The 26,523-nt window shown below is 37.7% G+C and overlaps 1 protein-coding gene across 4 annotated transcripts in view; it reads right to left on the bottom strand.

Annotated features, from left to right (window-relative positions):
- Window positions 1–6,712: 6,712 nt before the first annotated feature.
- The window catches only part of GABRG3 (gamma-aminobutyric acid type A receptor subunit gamma3), a 315,586-nt gene continuing 295,775 nt past the window's right edge, over window positions 6,713–26,523 (bottom strand). For 3 of the 4 annotated variants that reach the window (XM_085055515.1, XM_085055533.1, XM_085055544.1), the window contains 4 exons: window positions 25,459–25,611; window positions 19,283–19,479; window positions 17,761–17,790; window positions 6,713–14,486 (listed from right to left, as the gene is read on the bottom strand). In XM_085055515.1, coding sequence (XP_084911641.1) covers window positions 14,208–14,486; window positions 17,761–17,790; window positions 19,283–19,479; window positions 25,459–25,611 — 659 coding nt within the window. In that variant the 3' untranslated portion in view covers window positions 6,713–14,207. The remainder of the gene's footprint in view (window positions 14,487–17,760; window positions 17,791–19,282; window positions 19,480–25,458; window positions 25,612–26,523) is intronic. The other variant, XM_085055525.1, reaches the window with a different exon arrangement.

Below are 26,523 nucleotides of genomic sequence, written 5' to 3'. Positions count from 1 at the left end.
GCAATTACTTTAACATGGGCAGATATTTGGCAGGAATATTTCAGCATGACTGTATAGCTCAGGGTACCCCTGATAGAAGGAAGAGCTTTTGTGACAGCATTTAGCAGAGCACAATATAAAATTACTGATGATAGAACTCCCAAGTGATAGTAGAAAAATGACAGAAACTGTAAAGTTGTTCCCCTGAGATCTCAGATGTACTTAGGTGTGCTGTATAATATGTAACACTTCACCCTACTTCTGTTTTCCTTATGCAGAAGAGCTCATTACAAGTTCAACAAGAGTGACATCAAAAGCACAAGGCTATATTTATTCTCGAGAATACAAGTATTTCCTGTTCCACATCATCTTTTTTTCCTACTAGCTGTTGTCTTTTGATCCTCACTCTGTGTAGAAATGGCTTGAGATCAACTAGAATGTAATGGGAAATGAGTTGGGGTGCTTCATTGCTGTTTTACATAAAACTGATCATGACTTTTCAAGACCACGGTGCTATTTATACTTTGTATAGGTACTTTTGGGTATGAAACTGCTGCATGTTATGGTGAAATCTAGAAATATTTGAGTGAATTCTTTTTCAGACAGCTTAAATTGGAGAGAGCCTAGAGGTCCCTGCAAAGTGAGTGATCTCATGTACTACCCCATATTATCAGAGCAGGAAGTCTCCTTGTACTGGTGCTAGTGCAGCAGCCTGCACAGTGATACCACCAGAGCACAATGTGCTCAATAAATATAGTAGATACTGCAGACATATTTGTGTTGGTGTTTTCCCTCAGTTCTTGAAGGAACAGGGAAATCCCTACATCCAGCTCTGTTCCTTGTAACTCCACTATTGCTTACACATTTTTCTTCTGCTGTTGTTCTGTGTTCCTCAGTGCAGCATCCATGTTTCTGGTGTTTAAGAGAGAGCAGAGGATTAATCTTCCAGAATTGTAAATGTTTATGTCTGGACTAGACTCCCTTTAGATTCCCTTTATAGCTGGTGAAAAATAAGTCAACTCTTTTTGAGGATGGTTTATATGATTTCAATTTCAGATGTCTTCTTTAAAAGAAATTAAGTTTATCAGAAGTATCTGTGCCTCTCCATCAACTGTAAAGAGAATTTAGATTGCTAACTTCAATGACAGAGTCTACAATATTTATACCTGTATTTGGACAGATGAGCTTTGCTTTTTGTTGTGGGTTTTTTTCCACTGAAATTTTATTTGACTGGGCTCTTGCTCTGTAGAAATAGTGATTTATTTTTGCTGGATATCCACCTGCAGTAAAAATAACTCAAGCAGCACATAACTTGGAAGGGTGCTTTCATTTTTTGTTCTCATGGATCTTCTCTCATGGTAATAGTTATGGGGTTTCATTTTTTGAAGTGACAGTGATACCTCTGGTGTACAGAACAGGGAATAAAACATGAATATACAGATTACCTCCTAGAACTATCAGCGTCTTGCATAGTCAGCACTTCCAAACCTGCAGCCCCTCTTTCTGTCAGGTGCATTGCTGTGTACCTGGCAGATGGCAAGGATGGGAGAAATGCCCTCCCAGTTGCCTACACAGAGCCGCAGCTGGCAGCAATCTCCTGTCAAAATGATGATGTGAAAAGTCTGACAGTACTTCAGAGATCACCCACCTGCCTACTGCCTGTAGTTGGAGTTCTTCCTGGCTTTTGCATTTGTGGGAGTGTTGTCTCATGTGAGCACTCTGTGACTCTAAGTTGCATTTCAGTACCACACATAGGTGCAGTGTAGGTGAGTCCATGCTGGGAATTCAGCTCTCCTTAGGATATATCCTGCATCAGCCTCTTTGCACAGGAGCCTCTCGCTGCCTCATCTGAGATGCAGTGCCATGTGATGAGGTCTGCTGCCCAAAGACCTCTGCCCTGTTATTTCCAATACCTCTGGAGTGAACCATGTGAATCAACCCGTTCCTAGAATCAGCTGCAGAGCAGATGGTGCTGTGATTTAATTTGCTCAAAGCTAAGTGTTTCTGTTTCAGTAGATTTCTCCATAGATGTGAGAAGTTAATACTCATACTGGAACGATCTTCATGTGACCATCAGTTTCAATCTGGCTTTATTTCACACGTGCAGAACTAATGAGTTCAGTGCCTCTATTAAGCAAATGTATGTACACATAATAGAGACAGAGTGACAACCTTTGAGCCAAAGGTACTCACTAGAGATGTGCTCACTAACTCAAGGCCTTAACCTTCTGCTCAGCTTTCTGTATTTGCCTATCCATGCAGCCTCCCACTTGTGAATTGCTGGCTTTGTAAGTGGCTGAAGGGGAAGACATTTACAAGGGCTTTGTGGAGAACTCATTTTTCTACCCTTGTGGATATAACTGCACATTGTATGCAGAACATAAGCAGATAGAGGTAATTTTATTTGTATATGTAACATATAAAAAAAGGTTATAATATATATTTGTTGTCCACCAGTAGCTGAAATTACTTTGGAAGATCTAGTACACCCTACATTACAGTAAGGGCTAGAAATTTAATTAAATTCTTGTGTGGGGGATTATTTGCTTGTTTGTTTTTTCATACACTGAAGTATCTACCCACATTATAAACTCAGTGAACTACACCTAGATCTTCTGTAACAATGAACCTGTTATTCATGCATTTGCATGTTCAAGGTTAATACTTCTGCCTGTTTGAAGCCTGGATTTGTGTAGAGATGTAGCCTGTAGGTTACCCACTAAAAACAGCTAGGGTTTTTCCTTCATGCAATATAACATGGAAATAGTATAATTTAGCAGTTTTCAAGGGGGAAATAAGATAGGGGTGCTCTCAGAAGCTTCTTTTAAGAAGTTGCCTAATAAACATTGCTTTTCAGTTTGACAAAACTGGGGCAGCAAGATACATAAAAAAAATTCATTGACATAAATGACATGTTCAAACTGGGACTTTGCAGTCATAAAAAATCAGTTTCTCCAGGTGGCATTGAGAGATTTCACTAGGAAAGCACAATGTGATTCCCATAATGGCTTATGTGCTATATAAAAAGACAAATTTTTCATAGAATGAACAATAGCAGCAATGCCAAAACAGATAATTTATATGTTGGTTTTAGTTATGTCATTGCTCACTGTGTATCTAATTGAATATTTATGGAAGAAGTAACTGGTGAAAAAAATCCTTTTATAGAATCACAGAATTGTTTATTAGAATGGGGGAAGTTTTTTGAGGTCGTGTAGTTCAACCTTATGCTTGAAGAGGACAACCACCAACACTAGGTCAGCCTCTTTCTTGTAGTACTGTAATGTGGAAAACCTGTTCCTCATCTCCAATCTGAGCCTCCCAAGGTGAAACACCTGTGCCCTGCTATGTTATAGCAATGCTGAGAGGAGATGGAGAGTTTGGCTTCAATGTTTTTGTTTCTGTGTTTCAAGTAGTTGCAGTTTGGAAGTAGAACGTCCCAAATGAGCTCTGTTCCTCAGCTTCTCATAGTTCATCTGCTCCAGGCTTTTGATCATCTTAGCAACCGTCTAATAGGTTCCCTCTGGTTTGTCAGCACCCCTCTTGACCCTGTGGGTAGGGAGGACATGCCAAAACCCGTTATTACTGTCCTGTAGTCACCAGAGCTGAGCACGGGGCAGTAATGAATTCCTTTGATCTGTGAGACACAGCCACAGCACAACCCAATTTAGAGTTGTGTGAGCTGTGATGAGAACACATTGTTACCTTGCTTTCAGCCTGGCGATTGCAGCACTCCTCACAGGCTCCTTTTGCTGCTCTGCTGGCTCATTACCAGCCTATATTGATGTGTGGCATTTGTCTGCTCTCCTACAGAGTGTTACACTTTTTCTTATTGAACTCCAGTTTACCCCTCAGCAGAAGTGCCAGGAGTGGACCATGACATGATTTATAGTTCACTGGATGTGGAGATATTCAGTTGTCAATTGCACTGTCAATGTGCAGTAATGACAGTACACATGTGGTATGAATCCTGTGAGTCCTTGGCTGATTCTCAGATAGAATCAATTAAGAAGCCTTGCAGCTTTCATTTATGCTTCAGCTAGCACAAACAGTAGAATATAGGGGAGTCGATGGGGATTATGCATTTAACTTTTATAGTTATTGCTTCAAATGGACAATTGTATCAAAAATAATGGTCAAAGCATTTGACCTGATATTTACCAACTTTTCTCTAATAGAAAGGGCATTCATGAGTACCTTTAAAACAAGAGTATTTCATAGTAAAAAATATTGGAAACAGAATCTTTTGGGGTTAGAGAGGAGTAAGGTTTTGGCTGAATGTGAAGTTTGTCAAGTCAGATTTTAATAGGTTTTGTAGTGCTTGACCTACAGTTAAGTGCATTAAAATCTAATATTTTCTGATAAAATCGAATCTTTCATTAATGCATTCATGATTGCTTTCAGTGAATATTCCTTTTAGATGAACTGTCCTAGCTTCCACTCCAGTGCATTTTAAGGTCTCTTTCATGCATTTTAGGTGACCATTACACTAAGCTGTACAGGACTCAGTGCTGTTTTACCTCCTGGACATGCAGGACCATGGTGCCCTCGCTGCTGTGAGGATACCTTACAGCAATGCTCTAACCTATCTGACTCAAGAAATGTTATTTATGTGCGGAGGGAAAAAATGGATGTTAGAGGTGAAAAAACCCACATAGGATGGCAAGGACTTCTTTTTTTACACAGGAAGGGTGAAAGTTTGCTTTTTTTCTTGATTTGCCTTCTTTTTGTCACCTGGTGGACTATTGACTCCTGCCTGACAACAGCAAGACACCAGAAGACTGCACCTCATCAATGGGCATCTTTTTGGCTCTGCTACAATACATGACAATAGTTAGGCTAAGACTTTCTCTGTAAATTTATTCCATCTTCTCACAACCTAGAATCTAAAGCCACTACAGTATGTAAAAATATATGCTCATGGTGTGCACTGCTTGCCCAAGATTAGAGGATGGGCTAATGAAACTCCCATTTGCCCAGAATTTGCTTACATGAAAAAATTGTTTAAGTCCAGTTCTGTTGCACACTACAGGAATATAAATTATTTTAAAAGAGCAAACATGCAAATCAATAAAAAAACCCCTAAACCTGGCACACATTGCTGCATGTGAAACTTTAGCATACACCAATTATTTTGCATTGCTAACACAGGTGCTTTCCATTTAGAAACCAACTTTTAAAATGTGACGTTTTCTACTATGGATAATAAGTGACAGTGGTCATCTAATACCAGTCAGTAGGAAAATGTCTATTCCATTTATTCTTTATTTTCTAGATAACTCCCTTATGTTCAGCTTTGCTCATTTTCCATTTCACAAACTGAGTTTACTCTAACTAAAACTGCCAAGCAGTAATTCAGTTCTTAACCAGATTTGTGGTGGTGAGACAGAGGGTAACATAAAAAGGCAGAACTTATTGGCACAATTCATCATCGTACTCTATTGCACACTCGAGCCCACTGGGCAGGAAATGTTATTAAATTGAAGGATGTATCAGAGCCTGCTGAATTTGGCAGGATGAGCACCTCAAACCTCTGGAACTGCCGATGTGCTCAACTCACATTCAGGCTCCCTGGATAATTGCAAGAACACAGCTGGTGTTCCAGGTTAAGTTCTGCAAGGGAGAAGAGCTGGCATTGTGTTCACACTGGGACAATGGCATGTGTTAATGACTAATGGGGAGAAAGAAAATAGCCACGACAACAATTCTGCTTGCCAGTTATCCTGGGGAGTGGGGCAAACCACATCCACCTGGTTACTGCTGTACCTGACTGTAATAGCAAGGGTCTGGTGCTGTTAGGGTAGTACAGAATCTATGTTTATTTTTGAGTAGACAGGTCAGTAATAGTAACTACTTGTTGTATCAGAATACAAATGGGGATAAAACATAGATTGCATGGGAAACTAACAAGTGAAAACAAGGAAAAAGAGATCTCTTAGTGAAAGTTTAATGAAATACTCTGTGCGTAATTGGTTTTTGTGAAAGAAAATGTCTTTTGGAAAAACATGCCTAAGTGGTAGGAACATACAGGAAGTATAATTATAACAAGCTCAGATAGGGAAATCTGTGGGATCATGAGAGATCTGGAAAATTTATGCATTATCTGTGGCCAAGCTGTCAGCTCCAGTATTACTATGGAGTGGAATCCTGAAATGAAGTAGGCATTTCACAGTTGGAATGAGTTGAGACTGACAATTCCGTGGTCATGAATGTACAGAGGAGGGAATTAAATTACATTCGAAGAGCATAAATCAAGAAGACAGTCTTACTTAACAATAAGTGTCTGCCAAAAAATAAGTCTTGTGAAAATTCAGAGTATAGTTTTACCGGTAGATTTCACTGAGTACTGAAAAAAATGGGATTGGGAAAGTTTTGAAGCCGAATTTGATTACAATTTTCAAATTGCAGAGTTTTCACATTCAAGCAGTTTATGCAAAAGACACAGCCTCTTTCTTGATTTCTCTTTGAATTTTGTAGCATATTCTTCCCAGTTTGTGTTAGTCCCGTGGATAAACTGCAGCCTCAAATAATTTTTGCAGTTTATTCAGCTCATACTTACTGCTGAGAATATTTTTAAAGACTCATTTGGAATTCCTTTCAAGAACACCATATTAGAAAGGTAACACACTGTGCCTTTACTCTTAAGCAAATTTTCAGAAATCTATTTCTACTTTCTTAAGCTCTCAACTGCTATAAGAAAATACAACCACCAAACATGCACACCATACTTGCATTTTCTGATAATGTGTATTTATTTGTATCCAGAAATACAAATGTTGGGATCAAAATACGAATATAAATAGTATTTTAGACACACGGCCCTACTCCTTAACACAAAGTAAACTGGAATGGATGTGATCAAGAAGGGAAAGTCATTGTCTGAGAACTTGAGGACATGAAGCACATGGGTGTTTGACTTTTCTTTTTAGGTCAGTCTGGGGGATCACTAGGATGGCTATCTAACTTAGAATGACATACTGGTACTAGTGCTACCTGTATTATTCAAGGCACATTGGGCACATAATTGTACTTTCATTTCACTATGACATCACAAGCTGCACTGCTAGCAACGAAATCACACACCCCTAACAAAAACTTAGTAAGGAAGGATAATTAGAAATCTAAAATTTTGTCTGTGTTCTATAAGAAAATTCAATTTGGCACATAGTTGGCAGTATTTATTCAATTACTAAAATTACACTCACTTAAAAATCCATGTGTTGTCATGGTGGGAAAAAAAGTTTTGAGAGCACTATACTGACAGTTTAGGATTATATGAGGAGTTTTGTGATGGCCTGTGGCAGCCACAGGTTGGTCCATGATTTAAGGTTGGTATTGCACGTGATTGTGAATGACAAAAAAGTCACAGGATTCCTGAATGGCTGCAAAAGGGAATAAGGGAGAGTGATACTGTAATCTCTCTGCACCAGGTTTCCCACTGTTATTCAGAGAAATTTTTTTGTGGAAGCTTATTCTGATTTTTTTTTTTCCTTTGCAGCACTTTGTCTGGCAGTGGCATACTTCCCTAGGCTGCCTTTGTAATACTGACAAATGCAATTATTTTACCAGCTTTCCATGAGTTCCACAGTTGCTTTCATTTTAAGGATCCCATGCAGTCTGTAAGCATGGAATGGACTCTATAGCATGCTCTGTTCCACATTCATCAGTAGTTTTTTTAAAAATATGTCATCAGTATTGTTTTCTTCATCCATTTTATATTAATGTAAAATTTAGAAATTTTAGCATTTAAAATTTAATTTAGCATTTAAAACCTGTTTTAGGCCTCACTTTAAGTATGTAAATCACAAATCTCACATTAAGTATTTAGGTTACAAATCTACTTTTCACAAGTTTTGAAGCCAAACAATGGATAATAAACTCCTACAGAATGTCATCTGATGATCTTCCCGATTGCTCATTTGAACTTAAACCCCTCTTCTGGTCACTGGTCTTGATTAATGTGGAAAGTTTTGACTCAGACCTAGTAGTCTTTTTTAAAAAAACTCATAATCCTAATACAGTCCCAGTAACAAGCCATCACCAGCTTCACTGTGGATATTTCAATTCATGTCTTGCAAGCACTGCTGCAAGTTAAAGGGGCATTAGGAGAGTATTAAGGGCTTTATTAAACACTACAGGGAGCACCTGCATTTCCCTATAAGAAGTCCCACAGTTTGGTTTAGGCCTCCCGGCAAAGTTATGTGGGTGCTTCAATGACACCAGAGGCTTGTTGTGTCTCCTCTGAGTAGAGCCATTCCTTACCTAGACAAAGGAATACCCAGCAAGTTACTGGCTGCATATCAGTGCCTGGTTTGCCTGGTTCAGTCCTTGGAAAAGCCTCCCCCTAGACCTATGAATAAACATAACCACATCTTCTGCTTGCCCTTTACAAATAGCAAATGATTAGAAGATCAAAACGAATGTTTTTGTAGAAAGCAGAGAATTCTCAGGTGTCCAGCTCTGAGGCACTGAACCTCATAATGATTTTTATTCTCTAATTTCACACATATTCTAGAAAAACCCTTGAGGAGTCCAGATGCATACAGACACTGGCTTGAGGACCCACAACAAAAGAGGAAAAATAAAAGAAAGTAAAGTCTGTAGACAGTAATACATCATCACAGATACTGGATATCTCACTTGAGGAATGTCAGCAGTCACTAACCAAGTGCTTGAAGTCAGTCACGATTCAAAGTCATTAAAAGAAATAGCTGCTAGGTAAACTACATTATTAGAACAATATTTAAACCTAATTCAGGACTTAGTCCTAGCTAGACAGGGTTGTAGGGCAGCATCTGTTTGAATTATCCACCAAAGGTTCAGCATACAAAAATTTACTGCTTAACTTGTCAAAGCAATTCAGTTCAAGCTGAGATAATTTTTTCTGTTGAATCATAATTTCACTTTAGATATAAAACATAGCTTTGGTTTTAGTATCGAAATGAGTGGCCTAAATTATGTGGAAAGAACTCCTTCTCGACCCCTGGGGAAAAGGTAAAACTATTAAGGCTACTGAGTCTTGAAGGAAGGCCTTCATTTTTTCACATATATACTTCAAGAAGACAGTGGGATGAACCATAAGAAGGTGGTAGGCATACAAGTATAGTGTAAGACTAATGGTACTTCTTTCTCAATATGTAAGCGTAAGTTTTCAGTATGTAAGTTGAGCTGATTTTGTGCTTGTGGAGGGAGGGAGGATCTAAAATTAACTGAGGAAAAAAACCCAAGAAACCTCTAAAGGAAAAAGAGCCTCACCTTTCAGCTGTGGAATTTCATTTCCAATCCATAGTCTGTTTTTTGCCTATTTTAAATAGTCTCCTAGAAAGAGATCTGGATGAGCCTTGCATTTGTGCTCTGTATCACTTGGTGGAGTGAAATTGCTGAGTGAACAAGGATGCTGCTAAACTGTTCCATTGCAGTCTTCTTGCTATTTAGGAAATAAGGAAGGTGCAGACAGTTTAGAAAAATAAAGAAAAAGCAGAGAAATGCTCCATCTGTAGATTGAAGACATCTAGAATATTGGTCACCCACTGGGGTGCTCAGGAAGAACTCCAGGAAGGCCATTGTCCCACTTTCTAACTTTTAGATGAGAAATAGTCTTTAATGTTAAGGAATACCCTTTCATATTAATAAATGATAAAGGCACTGATGTAACAGGCACAAACATTTCTCTTTGAACAAGAAGAAAAAGACGATACCTTGAAAAAAAATCATCTGATTGTGTAGGCATCTAAGATTATGGGATATGGCTTGCCTTTTCTTACTGCATTATATGGAAACTGGGAAATGGAAAAAGTACACTCTGTTATGGACAGCCTTTACAAGTTTCAGTGGGCACTTTGTTTCACAGCTTAGAAGGTGACATCAACCCTCCAGATTGCAAGGCCAATGAAATAGTCCCTGGAGGTGTTTAAAAAAAGACTGGATGTGGCACTTAGTGCCATGGTTCAGTTGATAAGGTGATGTTGGGTTACAGACTGGATTTGATCTCCAATGTCTTTTCCAACCTGTTTGATTCTGTGATTCTGTGAAATCTGTGTCTTATAATATTGAGTCTCCCTTCCCACAAAGTCAGCAGTTCCAGAGCTGCCTTGCATCTGATCATGTATGAGAGCCATTTTGTTAGCTATATGGTGAAATTTTGTATAAATTTCAGCCTTCCCTTCATGAAATGACCAAGTAAGGTGAGTTGTGATAAATTCATGAAACAACATGAGATGCTAGACACCAAGACACATTAGAGCTGCAGAAGTGTTTAAGATAGCTATCTGTCTGAGTTATTTGGCAGGATGCCTCCAGTTCTAGAAATAATTTTCTATCAGCTAAAGGGTCTCATGTGTCACTGCTGTTCCAGCTGATGAATGTGCAAACCTCCAGGTGGATGATTTGGAATTAGCTGTGGGTTCAGTTGAATAAGAGGGCTGCAACAGATAAGAAGTGCACAGCAATAAAAAATAATTTCTTTCTCTTCTTTTAGCTTCACTACTCATCACTCTCTCTATGAAGACAATTCTGGCTTTTGTAATTTTTATCATTTTTATTGGTATGCACAATATAGCAATAGACAGCTGGGAGTTGATTAAGGAGAATGTGAGAAAGAGAAGCTTATCAAAATGCCTGAGGTGTTTTAAACTACACTGGACTTTTTGATTAGAAAGTTACATTAAAATTGTGTGGTGTGTGGTGCACTTCAGTTCCACATTACTGCTGGACATTTAGAGAGCATAAACAGGCTACAAGTTTTTATACCCTTGTTCTTGGAAGAATGGCTGTCAATACGCTGGGCATCAGGGCCAGAAAAACTGAGCAGATTGATTTAAGCAGACCAATATTTTTATACATTCCTAGTTGCCTTGAAGAAGCTGCCTTCAATAAAGAAAAACACTGCCCAAGAACTTTTAATTGAAGGGGAGAATAAGAAGACTGACTGACTTTAGATCCTCCTGGAAAAAAAAGGTGATTATTTAAAAAACCCTCACAATTGTTTGTGCAACTTCAATAAGGAAGGAACATAATATTTAGATACTTGGTTTTGAGGTTTTACATAGCCAAATGTGCTCATTTCACTGCTCATTTAGTTTTGCCCTCCTCTCTTCCCTTCCTTGGGAGGGTAAAAAGAAGTAGTAAATAACAAGTAGCTGAATAGATGCAAGTCTTGAATATGAAATTATATGAAAAGAAAATGTTCTAAATTGCTAAAATGCAGTTCTTACATTTCCCATGGGACAGCGCACAGAAATGTTAAATTTTGTCATTTTGCAAAAGAAGCAAAAGAATATCTAGAGGTTAATGAGGATATTCTTACTCCTACAGAAGGATATGGCACATAAATGTATGCAGACTATATTACCTAGGTCTCTAAAATATATTTTGAATGATTCAGATCGTTGAAAGCTTATTTTCCCTGATCTCTAAGATTTTCCAGTGGCTACCAAAGCACAGAGCAGTAAAGCAGTGAGAGTAAGCCAAGTTACAAGGAATAAGCAGAGGAACACACTCAGGAACCTGCCAACCTGCAGCCGCTTGCCTTGCATAAAAATAAATTTTTGATAACCCCAGAGTAGAATAAATTACACAGTAGAATATGTCCTCTGCTTTCACTGTAAGAGCAGAATCCAGTAGTGTCTGCAGCTTCTTTCTTGATTAGGACTGTGGAAAAAAGTGGAATTATATGCTTCCAACTTCTGTTTATGAAAACACTCAGAAAATGGGCAATGTGAATGCACTTAGCAGAATCAGTCTTCCAAAGAAGGATCTGGTGGGATTGCTTGCTTTCAGCAGGGCTCATGGGCAGCCATGAGCAGAAGTGTAAGAAAAGCTTATGTTCATCATCTAACGTGGGAATGTTCCACTTCTCAGGACATTCACACAGCATGCAATTGTTAAATAAACCTCACTTTACCTGTTCAAGATCTAATGGTGGAAGGCACTTGATTGTGCATCATTTGTCTCAATACTACCACCAAAATTAACTGATTGTGCAGAGGGTTTGCAGGATCAGCCCCCGAAAGGAAAATGGTTTCCATTATTTTATTTAGGCTTGGAATATTTCTAGTATTCTTGCAAAATATGGCTGAAGGTGAGTATTAGAGTAGACTAATTCATAATTACAAATCAGGATATTCAACTCCAATTTAATCACCTTCTTGCATTACTTAAAATACCACTGTCATCCTTAAATTAAATCCATATTTCCAAGTGCAGGACACAGGTTTACAGAGCAGTTAATTTACTAATGAGAGTTAGAAAAATTTTCAGTATGTATTTTGAAATCAGAAGGTTATAATTGGTTTAGAAGAAATCAGATTGGGCAGATTTTGCTAAAAATAAGGCTTAGATTCTGCCTCAAAGTATTTCTTCTCTGTGCTTCTAATTTGAATTTTGTCAGTCCCTACAGAAGTGATTCCCCTCCCCAACCTAAACCCAGCTATGTTTCTGATATTTCAGACAAGTGAAAAACAGAAGAAAGATTTTGAATAACTGCAATTAACTTTTGTGTAAGTTTTTTTTTCTTCAATTAAAAACTCAATGTAAGAACAGGGCAACAGCAATGACAGACAGTGATGTTTCAAAGAACATGACAGCATTTCTGTTCCTTTAGAATTACCATTGCATTGGTTTTTGCTTGCTTGCAGGGTTTTTCTTATGAGGAAAAAAGGAACTCACATCCACCATTCATTTTTTTATCAAATACTGTGTGGAAGAGACATACATTTTATGAGTTCATAAAAAATTATCTCCAGAAGATAAAAAAAATAGAATTGTTGTTTTAGGTATCTTTTAACTTCAATCTTCTGTAACAATTTGTCATCCAAAGGGTAGTGAAAAGCTATTTCTATTTCATTCTGGACGTGTTTTGTTTGCTTAATAACAATTATGTAGACAGTCTGTAAAAGACATTTAATTTAATACTGTAAAACTAGTTTTTGAAAAAATGGGTAGTTTAGAGTTGAATGGCCAAAACCTTGAAAAATACAAAATTGGTTTTTAGTGTAAAATATAGTTGGCAATTTTGGAAAAGAATGAAAAGAACCTCTTCTACGTGTGGAAACTATTTCATGTTTAATACAACTACTTCATGTTTAATCCAATTGTCACAACTGAGTTCCTGTAATACACTATTGAAGCCACAAGTGTTCAGTCTTTAGCTCAGGCCCAGGGAACAACAAACAAGTAAATACTGCAGTGTTAAATGTTATGAAAAGAACAAAAAAAGTCCTTTGGCACACGTTTTTCAATTTTGTAAAACAACTTTGAGAGAAAAAAATAAGAATGCATGGGTGTATTTTTTAGCAAATTGAAATCCGAAGAAAGTCACATATTCCTGGTGCTATTATATAATGATTTTTACTCATGGGCTATGCACTATGATCTGCTACAATGACACAAACAAGCAGGAAACGTGTCCTGCTTCAAGTATAGTACTTTAGAAATCAATGACTATTCTGTGTTTAATGAGTCATAAAAAACACACTTACAAGCTCGAAAAACTGTAGTAGAAGTTATGCCTACAGCTGCCTCAGAGATAGGTAAGTCTTACTTACATCAAAATAATAGCTTTCTTCTCCGTCTGCCTTTTCACCTTTAAGGGAAAACCAGTATGTGTGGGGAAGTGGCTAATTCCATGAATCCCAGACCTCTGCAGAAAGTAACATCCACGTTTTGATCCCACCAAAGACATCTCTTACTGTCTTTGGGTGGTTACTTTATATGAAGGAGATCATCAATTTCCCAAAACCTATGGGATTTAGCTCAAGCAAATTTAAATACAAATGATTGGTTTTGTCATCTTTGGCTTATTCACTAGTGACATTGTACATTGCTCTGAGCCTTAGGGATATGACAGCATTTTGAAGAAAGTATGGGAATGAAAAATAAAAATTACATATTTAATCTTTGCCTGAATTGTGAATAGCTTCTATGCCAAGGGACAATAGTATGGATTCTAATACACAATAATTATTCATAAACACTGCTTACGCTACAAATTTAGCTGAATTTTGTAGGAACCTTTTTCTAAAAACAAATAGCAGTTAGGAGACAATCTTCCATGTTTTTCTTTTTCAGGAAATTACATATGAAAATTCTTCATCGGGCTCTGTGATGGTGAAGGTTAATGTGGTCTTTATAATTTGAAATGAAACTGACTGTGTCCTTCACTTTTTCTGCACTTTCACCATCCGTCCGCAGTGAGAAAACACAGCAGTCTTCACTGCTACAGGCAACATTTAAAGATAGAGGTATCCAACCCAGTAGACCAGGTTAAACAGCAGGAAAGATGTAGGAAAAAAGACCCTAGAGTAGGAGTCCAGTTCTAAGATGTCTATGTGAATCCGTCCTCTCCTCCATGAGCCTGATTTGCACTCTTCATAACAACAGAAAAAGCTCTGACAGTCTTTCCCATCCAGACATTCATAGACACATGCATCTTCAAATTCTTGCCAATACATGGCATTGTTCAATGTGATGACTGTAGTTGGTGGTCTCATATCAAGTACAGAATAATTCTGAGGAGAGAAAAAAAAATGCAACACATTGACAAGTTTCCCTGGCTGATGCAGATCAAAATTAATAATCACAGGAAAAAGTAATCACATTTTTACACTTAGGAGTTCACTTATCTGTCAGAATATTATTTACAAGTTGTTTTAAGCCCTTGCAGCTAGGACATTTAAGATGGATTCTCAAAAATAAGGACGATATCCTCCCTCTCCATTTAATTATATACCATTCTCCACTTAGCATAGGTGCATTCACTGTCTCTTAACTTCACTACAATTTATAAAAACAGATATGGTCAGCAATAGACAGTGATCTTTTCAGTACAGGACTTCAAAATGCCATCCCCAGGCATGTCCCCTTAGTGCTTATCACACTAACCATGCTCAGAAATAGGACACTTTGATGTCATGCATCCTCACAGTAGCATTTGCACTTACAGATCTCTCCTTCTTCAATGTACTCTCTATTTACACTTTGTCAGCTTCTCTGTCACATCATTTCCCTGTTGTGAAAGATGCCTTCTCACAATAGCCTCCCCTCTCATTAAGCCACCTATTCCATCTTCACAAATGTCACTTCCTCTGCTGACATCACTAGAAAAGGTCCCATCAGCTTTGCTGCCTGTCTGCACCACCCTGACAAAGCAGACACAGCTCTGTCAGCCTGGTTTTCTCTACCTAAGAGGCCCTTCCTCTCACTAGGATTGTGCTGAGCATTGGCTTTGCCTGCAGGAGCGTGCTGGCTGTGCTCCAACACAGAGCTTGCATTCAGGTCATGACTGCTTGCATTCAAGAGGATGCTCTGGGCTCTTGTTTCCATACTCTACAAAGTACTAAATATTTCCTGCTGAGGGTGTTAGGGGGTATCTGAAAACTTTGCTGCTGAAGTGAAAAACACTAGTGATATGGCTGACATGCCTCAGTGGAAATTTTTCCTTTTTATATTGACTTATTTTCATTTCTACAAATCTTTTGGTTTGGCATGCTGTAGTATTACCCATCTCATTAAAAATGCTGGTCCCTGAGCTAAGAACTTGATGCAGCATCCCTCATCTTAGATGTTAGCATGATAACTACATCTGAACAATTGCCTTATGCAATCCAGTCAACCACTTCTGGACACAATTCATTTTATCATAAGTAAATGCTAAAATGTCTCAGGTGCATTGTGCTGTGAACTGCAAGCAGACTGCAATTGAGAAACAGATTATTGCAAATCTATTTGTTGTGAATGACTTTATCTCTGAGATTAGATGACAGAAATTACGCCCATACGGTCTTCTCCCTCTTTTGTAAAGTTTTGGGTGGCTTGTTTCAGAGCCCTACATGTTGCCATGTGAAAAAGGTCTAAGATTATTTTACAAGCAATCTTTTTCTGACTCTAGTACTTTAGAGAGAAAAAGCTATGACTAGATTATACATGGAGTTCTGCTATACCACTGTGTCATATATTGTACATTTATTGCAGGTCTTTATGCAAATTTCCAACTCAGGGACTGAAATTTTCCATGCCTGTCGAAAACATTTATGTTAAAAAGAAGAAAGGCTCAGATAGGTTTCGGTGAGTGAAGATTAAAAAGTGCCCTGGCTCTGCAAAAGGAAACTCTCACCTCTCAGCAGCCTGGGGTATTTTGTTGTTGTTTTGTTATATCAACTGTCTGCTCAGGACAGAAGATAAAATAAATGCCCTGATAATACAGGGAGATTAATCTGGTTGTTTTAATCTCTGTCAGGTGGGAGGTGTCCTGAAGTGACAAGATACCAGGAGAAGGAGGATGGTCCCTGCTCTGTTCTGCATGTCCAGCTGAGCTGGAGCTGGGAGGAGAGCAGTGCACACACACTGAGCACCATCCCAGTTCCACCCAGCAGGTTTGCCATGGCAAGGCATTTCTCCAGGGCCTTGGACAAGGCAGCTCAGCTGCAGTGCTTAACATGAGTAATAATACTGTTTCTGACAAGGTATAAGTGTGTTTTCTAGGAGGAAAAGAAAAGGGGTGGGTTTACCTGAACATGGATTTGCTAAGATTAATAAATTTCACCTTTTAGGGAGCAACACTACAAAGCTGGAAAAGACAAAATGATACCTTGAGAGCCAGAGACACTGCTTATTTAAGCTATAATTTGAAGCCCTTTATGTATAGACAAAGGCCCTGTTCAATAACTGTTTTAAGGTGAAAAAAAAAAAAAAGAGTAAAAGACTTGAAAATGCTGCAGATGCTTTCCAAGTAGATCAGAATGACTAGTTCTAGACAAAGGTTTATAACCCTAATGTAATTTTAACTATCTTTTCCCTATAGCTTTTAACTGGAAAAAGGAAGTTGCTGCTACCCATTCAACAGGCTCTGTTAACTTCATCTTTAAGAAAAGTCTGTCCAGGGAGTGACAGCAGTAGAAAATGTATAGATGTAATACTTGCTGTAAACGATTAACTGTCAATGAGCAGACTTTCTAAGCTATATGAGGTCCTAACATACAACAGAGAACTAATGTTAAAAGAGAAAAAAAAGTATATATTGTTATTTGTAAAAAGATAGGTCAATAACATGGATCTAGCAGTTGTAAATTAGAAACTTCAGCATATCCAACACAAGAAATGCAAAACCCAATGTTTTAATTCTGTCCCTGTTCTTATCTGATAACAAACCATTCTACCAGCTGATTAACTGGCTTTATGCTTTTTGGATGCTTTATATTTGCATATATTATAGCAGGTATTCCGATTTCAGACTTCATACCACTTAGAGACACAATTTTGTGCTCTGTTCCAACTTCACTGCTGCTGTACATATTCCATTTTTAGATATAGTACAACTACCCATGTTCAACTTATGTGCCTACATTATTCAAAAATCCACCTGACAGCTTGCTAAAGATTCTACATATGAATAAATGAACTTTCTTCTATGAAACTTAGTTAAAACTCCATAGAAGTTGATGACATAACTTGTGCTTATTACTTTCTCATAAAATGTAGTGAGAAACTTCTGTATTATATAAAGCAGATACACAAAATTTCTGAGGTAAAAACCACACAATATTCTATACTTGACCCTCCTCCCTCCCACATCACTTGACAAGTCCTTATAAAAAGAGGCAGCTATGTTCCTCTGCCACAACCGAAAACAAACTGACCTTTTAACAAAAAAGCAAACCAATATTTATAGAGAAGTCAGGGTGATGCATAACACAGCAAAACAGCTCTCTTAGGAATTAGTGCAAGTAAATGTCAACCACATATTCGTGCCCCCAATTCTCTCACTGAATAAAGTAGCTTACTTACCATTACATGACCAAAACTTACATCAGGTAGCTTAAATAAAGATAACAAAAGAATTATTCAGAAGAAAATGTATTAGTGCTTCACGTGCATATAAATTCAATAGTATTCCTTGGACCAAACCTTTAAATGCATAAAACACTTCATGCTGTGCAGTCTATCTATTCAGCATAATATTCTGTACACTTGAAAACTGCATAAAACCTCAGCACAATGCACATCTAGTTTCCATAGACTTAAAATCGTTATTCAACCCATTATGTTTATTTATTGATCAAACAATAGGTAAGTGAGCATTTGTTCTGGTGTTAATTTAAATCCTGTCACTGTTGCATGCTTTCCCTCATCTTCATTCATATATCTGGAATTACATCCTACCAACAAAGATACTCATGGCTTTTTAATTCAGCCTTTCTATAGGATGGCAATTTTAATTTGATCACTAGCAAGTTCATTGCAGTCTCAAACTTTTCTTTTGGTAACAATCTTTTGCCTTTTATGAGAAATGCATTTTTGCAAGAAGCTATTTTAGGTTTAATGGAGTTTTCATTGACTAAGTCTATGACTTTCTAGGCTTTCTCTAATCCCATGTTTATTTCAGCTTTTCCTTCATTAGTTCTTCATTCAATCATTTTCTATAGCTCTTCATTAAATCCCTTTTTACATCATGACCTATTATTCCCTAAATTTAGGCTTCTTTCTCTTCAATTTCCTTCTTCACATTTTTCCTATTTGGCTTTGATTTCTGATTTCTAATGTCCTTATTTCCTCCATTACACACAATGGCATCCAGCATCTCCAACTACTGATCTTGAACACATAAGATTTATCACTGATCATGAGGGGACAACCCCCTTTCCTGTGTTTACACTGAGGTTTTTTTCTCTGTTAAACTGCCCCCTCTAATTCTCATAGTCAGTTATGAAATAAACCAGGCAATTTTTCCTGCATGATGGTTTTAATTGATTCTAAATAAACAGCTTTTATGTTTTTCTGTGTGTTACACTTGGAAGTTGTTTTCTGGCCAAAAATGAGCCATGAATAAAAACCTTTTTCAAGCGACCTCCATTTTTGTCTTTGGAAACATGCACCTTTGTGCACAGAGCTTAAACCAAATGCTGGTTCCCAGCAGAGACATTGAAATTCCACTTGTGAAGTTCATAAATATTTCTAGACCTGTTAAGCCATGAAATAGCATTGCATTTGAATATACATTGATGTGCATTTATTTGTATAACAAGCTATGCAGTCTGCTTCAGTGGGAGCCTTTTCCAACTACCAGCACAGTAATTGGAGGACAAAAGCAGCGTAGGCAGGGCTGCTGCTCCATGGTGAGCAGGCTGCTCCTGTCAGGAACAGACCTCACCCAGCAGGCACATAACTGCTCCTACTGCTACTGCAGGTGACTTTGCCACCAGCTTTCAGGGCAGATCACAGCACTGGGAAAATCTTGGAGGAGTGAAGTGCCATGTGATTACAGGCTCTGAGTTGCACATTAAAAGAAATTTAAGTGCTCCCATCTTACCGACTTTTTCTTCTTAGTACAGTTTGGTTTCCTGCAACTTGAGTAGTAGTTGAGGGTGGCATACTCCATCAGAGCAGCGAAGACAAATAGAAAGCATACAGTCACAAACAAATCCATAGCGGTGACATAGGAGACACGGGGCAAGGACTTTCTTGCGATGGTACTCAAAGTTGTCATGGTCAATACTGTGGTGATGCCTGCAGAGAGAAACTTGATTTAAGTGTATGCAACATCACTGCTCCATATCACAGAAGAATCTTTGGAAGTAAATATGAAAAACAGAAATCCAGAGTGTACCCAAGCAATTAGTTAATTTCATATGGTAGTATTAAAAAATAATGGAAAATAACATCAATAGGGACAAAGTTACTTTGTAAATAAAGATTTGCTCAGTTGTTTATTTCCATCTTTGCAAAAGTGACATTCCTGTGCCTCTCAGTATGTTTTTCTTCATCTCTTCCTTTTTCTGGTCCCAGTTAGGTTGAAGATGGGGGTGAGGGAGAAGGAGAGAATGAAGAAATCTTTGAAGAAAAGTATAAAGCAGAAAAGATACTAAATCCAGAGAAATAAAACCAAGAAACTTAGAAAGCAGGGAAGGAAACATTTTATTCCACAATAGTATTGCTGTCATGAAAAATTCTATGCTCAAAAAAGGAAAAGAGGTGGAGGGAGAAAAGAAACTTCTCTGCTAAAAGTTCTGACCATGAATTCTGAAAGTATGTCTGCTTCTTTGGGAGTCCTCCACTGCCATTCTCCTTCTGAGTAAGCGAAGTCAGTGTTACTTGCTCAGTCAGAGTACGACTCTCATAGAAACTTCAGATGCAACATTAACAGAAATAACCTTTTTAATTCATATGAAGCATCACTTCTTAGACTGATTTAGTAATAATGAATCTAATGGGAATTAGTGTGAAACATCTAAAATAATAAAACCAGTGCTAGTGTGAAATCTATGTCATATCAGTTATTTGACTCCTAGTAATTCATACAATTTCTCTTCATTCCTGAGGAATAGAAGTAATTTCATTTCCAGCTTGGACTGATGCTTTTAGTATTTTGTTATGAACTGCATTGTCGCTGTTGAGCCGCTAGCAGAGAGGAAGACCCGGATTCTCAGTGTGGCATAGAAAAAAAGAGCTTTATTATTTTGATTCCAACCTATATAGACTTTTCAGAGGTCACCCAGATTGGTCAGTCAGAAATCTCCCCCTAGGCCTGATTGGCCAGGCTTGAACTGTCCAAATCTCAAGACACTGTTTTAATAACATCCAAACTTTATCTTTGTTTATAAAACACAGGAGAAAGTTCTCATGGGAAAGACCTGTGCTAGCCACACTGCATGTCTTCTGATAGAAAAAAAACAACTTCTCTGTAGCTTGGGAAAGAAAACAAAGCTTTCCCACAAATAAGTCTCAAGATAGAACTTCTCAAAAAATAACATCACCAAAAGGTAACCTTTCTTTTTGTATAGTTAAAATGATATTTCACAATGGTGCTCAGTGTTTGAAATGGCAAGGAATGACTGAAATTATGCCTTATAGTTAAATAACTTCTCACTAAAAGCACTCTGGAGAGAAAGACATTCTGTGGATAACTTTTGACTACTTTCTTTTTATGAAGGATTGTCAATTTCTGACTCGTAAAATTTGATAGAAACTACAGTCATTCACAGGAATAACCTTCTCCACTTAAGCAAACAGAAAGCTATACAAGCTATTGCCTGGGTCTCAACCTTGAATAATAATGATTAAATGAATTCCTTAAATATCTATTACCCAGAAACAAACAAACAAAATTTTCTGAAAAAAATCACAAATCAGTAACCAAGATGAAAGGAATGCTGATAGGAAGTGGGAAGACTTTGTGTGTTCCTTGGATATCTAAAAGCTACTGGGAAAATACTTCCATTTCCTCACATCTGCGCCACTTCCCAATATAAGCAGATGTGGCTGGCATGATCCAGCCACCTCTCCAGACCCCTCAACATCAGTTCTGTAGCCAGCTGATGCTTTAAAAAAGCTACAGACAAAGGCCATGCTTAGCCATTCATCACAGTAGGCAACTGCAGAGATGCCCCAGCTGCACAAGGTGTGAACTCACTGGCTTTGCTTTGACCTTACTAACCATACGTCAATTGGTATTTTTGTACTCAGGCCTTGGAAGTCACTAATTTCAAAGGAACCTCATCCAGACTATGACATACTCTACACTATAAAATGAAGTTCTTTAACGCTTCCTAATCCACATTTAGACTTCTAACACAAATGTGTTCTTTTCAGAGCCACATGCTTTCAGGCATTTTAACTGCCTTTAAAAAATTCCTCAAAACCTATAGAGTTCTACAAGTATAATATACAGTCCTGTTTACCTGGACTCAAATGAGAGTTTGTATTTCCCACTCATCCTGTGATAGGACAGTTTCTTTATTAAAAGGCTAAAAAGAAATAATTAATCTCTTTCCTAAAGTATGTAAGTCCCCAACTCAGCCTGTATGCTATATCCATGCCTGAAGCCTAAATGTAAAACACCAGCTTAAATCATGCTTGAGACTGGATTCCAGCTGACACCATAAACAAGCACTGAGTTTTTGAAACGATGAAAATTCTATCTAGTGTATCAATTTTACATACAGAACACAGGCAAAAATTTTAAAATATTAAAGTGAGCTTATGCGGATACATACAGAGAGTAAAGAGAAAGAAGGTGCACCAGATGATACAGTTTTGTATCTCTATACATTCACAAGTCAGAACACATATATGTATATATGAATAAAATACAGCACCATTATTTCAAAAATATAATATCTAGTTTCCATACCCTTAGTTCATTTTATGTCTCATGCTAAGAAAATTCAGTTTGTTGAGTGGTTTCAAATGTTATATGTCTTGCTAGATGAAATTGTGAAGTCTCTCACTTTGTGGAGTTCCATACAGCAAAGTGAGCTTTGCATCTGTTATTGAAATTCACAGTGCTAATGAACTATCTATTTCAACAGAATTTTAATATCAACCAAGGACAGCTCTGGAGTAACCTGACTTCAAAATTTGCAGGTAGAATATGTAAGTGTAAGCTTACAAGTCTATGTATAAATACCATTCTGGGACATTACATTCTCTGAGTAAATCCCATATCAAAGATGCTGTTTGATAAAACAAAAACGACTGACTGGGAGATCAAATTATGCAAAATGCATGAAAACACAATGCATGAAAACTCTTTAACTTTTAGATTATTTGTCTAAATAGTTATTTAAAATTATTTCCACTTGAAATCTGCTTTACAATATGCAAAGTGAGGCAGCAGGAGTTTCAGTGTTAGAAACTCTGGTCAGCAAGGCTAATTTTTTCATATTTTCCTGAGGTTATGTTGGGATACTAAAGGAAGTATCTGCTTTCATGCATGCTATCACTTGCTCATAAAGTTAATTCTCCATCTTTCTGGTGTGGCACCTGTTTTGAGGACTTTCTTGACTTTCTAGTGAATGAGATAAAGATGGAATGGCAAGGAAAGCAATGTTCATTTTTTATTAAATATAATCTGTATCTTCTTTTACATCAAAAATATTGCTGGCCTTCACACCCACTGTATCTTTTTAAACTGAAGTTTGATCTTGCTCTGTAGTAACTGCCTGGTCCTATTACATGTTATATCCATTTTGAAAAAGTATGGGGAACCAGGGATGAAAGCTTCAGTTTAACTTAATTCCTTTCATCTTCAAGGAAAATAATCTATTCTTTTCCAGATCATAACTTTTCTTCAGGGACTTGCTGGGTCCTCTTGACTAAGAACATTTTAAGATAATTTTGATTATTAGAGACAAGCAGAAACTGCAGAGAGCCTTTTTTATTTTTTCTTTGAATGAAGAGCAAAATAACTCATGATCACAAAACACAGCTCTCATCCAGCACTGAAATTTTACTTCCATTTTCCCACTGACTCTTCAGGTGGGCTGAAGTTAGCCTTGTTGCCACTCTGGACCTTAGTACTTCAAAGTGCATGTGAAAAGGGGCTATAATATCAAGTTTTTAAAGAAAATTTTAATGTCTCTGAACAGGACTGCTGAAAAAGTGTTTATGGTCCCATGCCCAAACTACCCTTTTTTTTTTTTTTCCGAGCACAGGAACAGTTTACTAATTAGCTTTATTCAGAAAGGAATAAAACCTGGCCTTCATGTAACTGTGAGTAGTTGCCAGTAACTCTGGAAATTAGTCATTAATTTCAGAGAGTGAAATATTTCCCTGGTGCTAGTCCTTTACATTAATGCAGCTATACTTGGAGAAGGTTTGTTGCACAGAGTCTACAATTAATTTCAACTAATTAGTAGGAATATTTCAGCAGTTTGCTGTTGGCTGCATTACTCACAATTTTACCATGTGCCACTATCCAGAAGTGGATGTGTGCTGCTGCTCAGACAGATTTATGAGCTGCATTATGCAGCTCTACAGCAAAATGGGAGCATCTGATTACTGCATCCCAGGAGTCAACAGGCCAGTGCCAATTTGGGAGCAACAGGACTCTGTGCATATTTGATTTTATCTATAGAAAATTTATATTTTAGCCTAGAAATTTAATTCTCAATTGGAGTTTGAGAAATCAGTCATGACATTCATTGAGTGGAGCCTTGGAACAACTCATTTTTATGTTCTGACTCCAAATTGATGACTTCAGTATCTAAATACTGAATGCATTTTTTGTCTAAACTTTCTGATGGCTGAGGGGGTGAGGTGGAGAGTCACACTTTAGTGATTAGTAATCTAACATACTTCTGTCTCTAATTAATTGGAAAACTGAGCTCTGTGGTGTGGGGAACCACTCGTTAGGTACAGGATAGGAAAAATGAGGCAAATCGATAATGCAAAGTGTTAGATGTCTTTAGTGTATTTTCTCTCATGCATTAAGAAGGATAACACAGCTGGATGCTGTGGGACTCTCCCCATGCATGGGGCTTCAGACTCCCTTTTTAAAAAGATGGAGCACAGACAGTCTTTCCTTATCTGCCCTGAGCCACCCAATTTAAGAAGAGTGCAATTTAAGAGCTCTGCAGAGAAGTACACTTAAGACCTACTGCTCAGTTTTCTTGCTCTCAGAGGCAAGTCTACACAGCCAGGAACAGGCAGTTGTTAGCTGCTCTGTCCTCACCTGTGTATGCTCCTTTTGCTGTCCTGGAGGTGTAACAGGATAACAGAAAAACTCTGAGTTTTTGTGTCCATCCTGTTGCTGGAGCCATGGTGTAATGGACCTTTGGCACTCACATGGAGGGAATGAGGACTGAATATTCCTTTCCTGTAAAGTAACCTCAGAAAAATGGACCTACATGGTGACAACTCCAGCAGGAGGATGCAATGAATAGCTGGGAATGGTAACCTCTCTGCTTGAAAACAGACATGTAAACTTTGACAGAGCCTCCCCTTTTTTCCTAGACTGGAAGATTTCAGAATCAGTTCATACTGGCAGACCTGGCAACCACAATCTGACCTAAGAAATTGCTTTTGCTTTGGTTCTTATGCTTACAAAAAAATGGCTCTTATATAGCCCTAAACCCTTGATGCTAGCAAAACCTGCAAGTTTTCCTATAGATATTAGAAAAAATTCCAAGTCTAAGTCAATATTTCTAAGGGTATGCTAAAACACACTGCCAAAATGCTCATGCTGGTCCTGACACAAATGAGTTTCTGGAAAACCCAACAGCATAGATCTCCACAATCTATGAAAAATATCAATACACCCAGTGTGGAGCTTAACTTCAAGTATGCAAGCTACAACACTTTGCATGAGTTAATACTATTATATCCCACAGTTTTCTGTATATATAAGACATAATGCCCAGTGGGGGACAGTTGCAGAAGGGAAGGAAGCCAGCAGTGCAATTAATTAATTCTTAAAAAATGTCACTAAAATATCATAGTGAGAACATGGAGACAGACATTAATTCAAGACTTTTATGCAAAATAGGTGGCAGTGTTATCCAAAGGGTCAGACTAGTTTACTTTTAATTACCCTGTTACAGGAAAAGTCCAGAGGTCTCAGTAATAAGTAGGTTTGGGTCTGCAAGACATAGTAGTAATAATCCAAAGTGTTTACCTAGTGGTCTCTTTGAAGTGAAGCTGATATTTTCAAACGACAGTGTAGAAACATGAGAAAGACAGCAGAAAAGGGAATTATTAACAACTTACCTAATGCTGTTCTTGCTGGTGTGGCATCTTTTTTGATCCAAAAGGATACCCAGGAAAGAACAACTGTTAATATACAGGGAATGTACGTCTGTATAGTGAAGTATCCCATTCTTCTACTTAAGTCGAAGTATATAGTCATGACTACATAATCACCTGCAATAATAGCACAGAAGGGAAATTCACACTGTGATGGGAAACAGACAGTTGTTCACTGACCTGCTAATATTTTAAGCTTCATAAAAAGACTGCATATGAAATATTTTTTAGAGTTTCAACAGCATCTGTGCAGCAATACTCACGTGAAATTTAAATAAACCTTCCCTTCTAATATCCTTAAGTTTTAGGTCTCTGTGGAAATTATCTATTTGGACAGACAGTGACTCTCAGCAATCATTCTGGATGAGTAAAGTTTTGAATTTCCAGACTTGGTATTTCTGGATGGCTTCATAGCCAAAAACCTGAAGGTAATATCATTCACCAGATTCTGCAACCAAGGCACACAAGATCCTTCCTTTGTCAGGCTGTGTCTTCTGTGCCCTAATTTCAGGTTTGAGTGACTTTTGTTATCTTCTTTTGAGACATGAATCTGAAAATAGAGGTCTTTATGGCAAACGTAGCTTGCACATGAATATGCCCTTAGCCAAGAAGTCATTAATAGACACTAGAACCTCAGTGCTGGGGAGAGACTCTCTTTTTGTTGTCATTCTTCATTTTAAAGCAGTTTTGGCCATTTGAGGTATTTTCAGAAGGTCAGTCTGAACACAAAGTTTATTATTCTGCTGTATAGTAAAAATCATAAATTCAAGAATGCAGTTAGGTTAGTTTATCTCACATTATAGGATTATTTTCACTGTATCTCTTCTGCTAACCCTTGTGATTCCACAGGGGATAATAATCTGTCCCTCCCTCTCTCCTCAGTAGATGCTACTGACCTTATAGCCTCTGTCCTTACTAACATCTCTCTCAGCCTCACAGATGTTAACTATCTTTCTCTCTCAGACAGTCACAGTGATTAACAGTAATAAAACTGAACTGGGATCAATTTCTCTACTTCACTTGAAGTAG

Source organism: Lichenostomus cassidix, chromosome 1 (genome assembly GCF_008360975.1).
Source record: "Lichenostomus cassidix isolate B80296 chromosome 1, HeHo_3.0, whole genome shotgun sequence".
NCBI lineage: Eukaryota > Metazoa > Chordata > Aves > Passeriformes > Meliphagidae > Lichenostomus > Lichenostomus cassidix.
The sequence above is the reverse complement of the archived record's forward strand: the minus strand, read 5'-3'. Positions and strand labels throughout refer to the sequence as shown.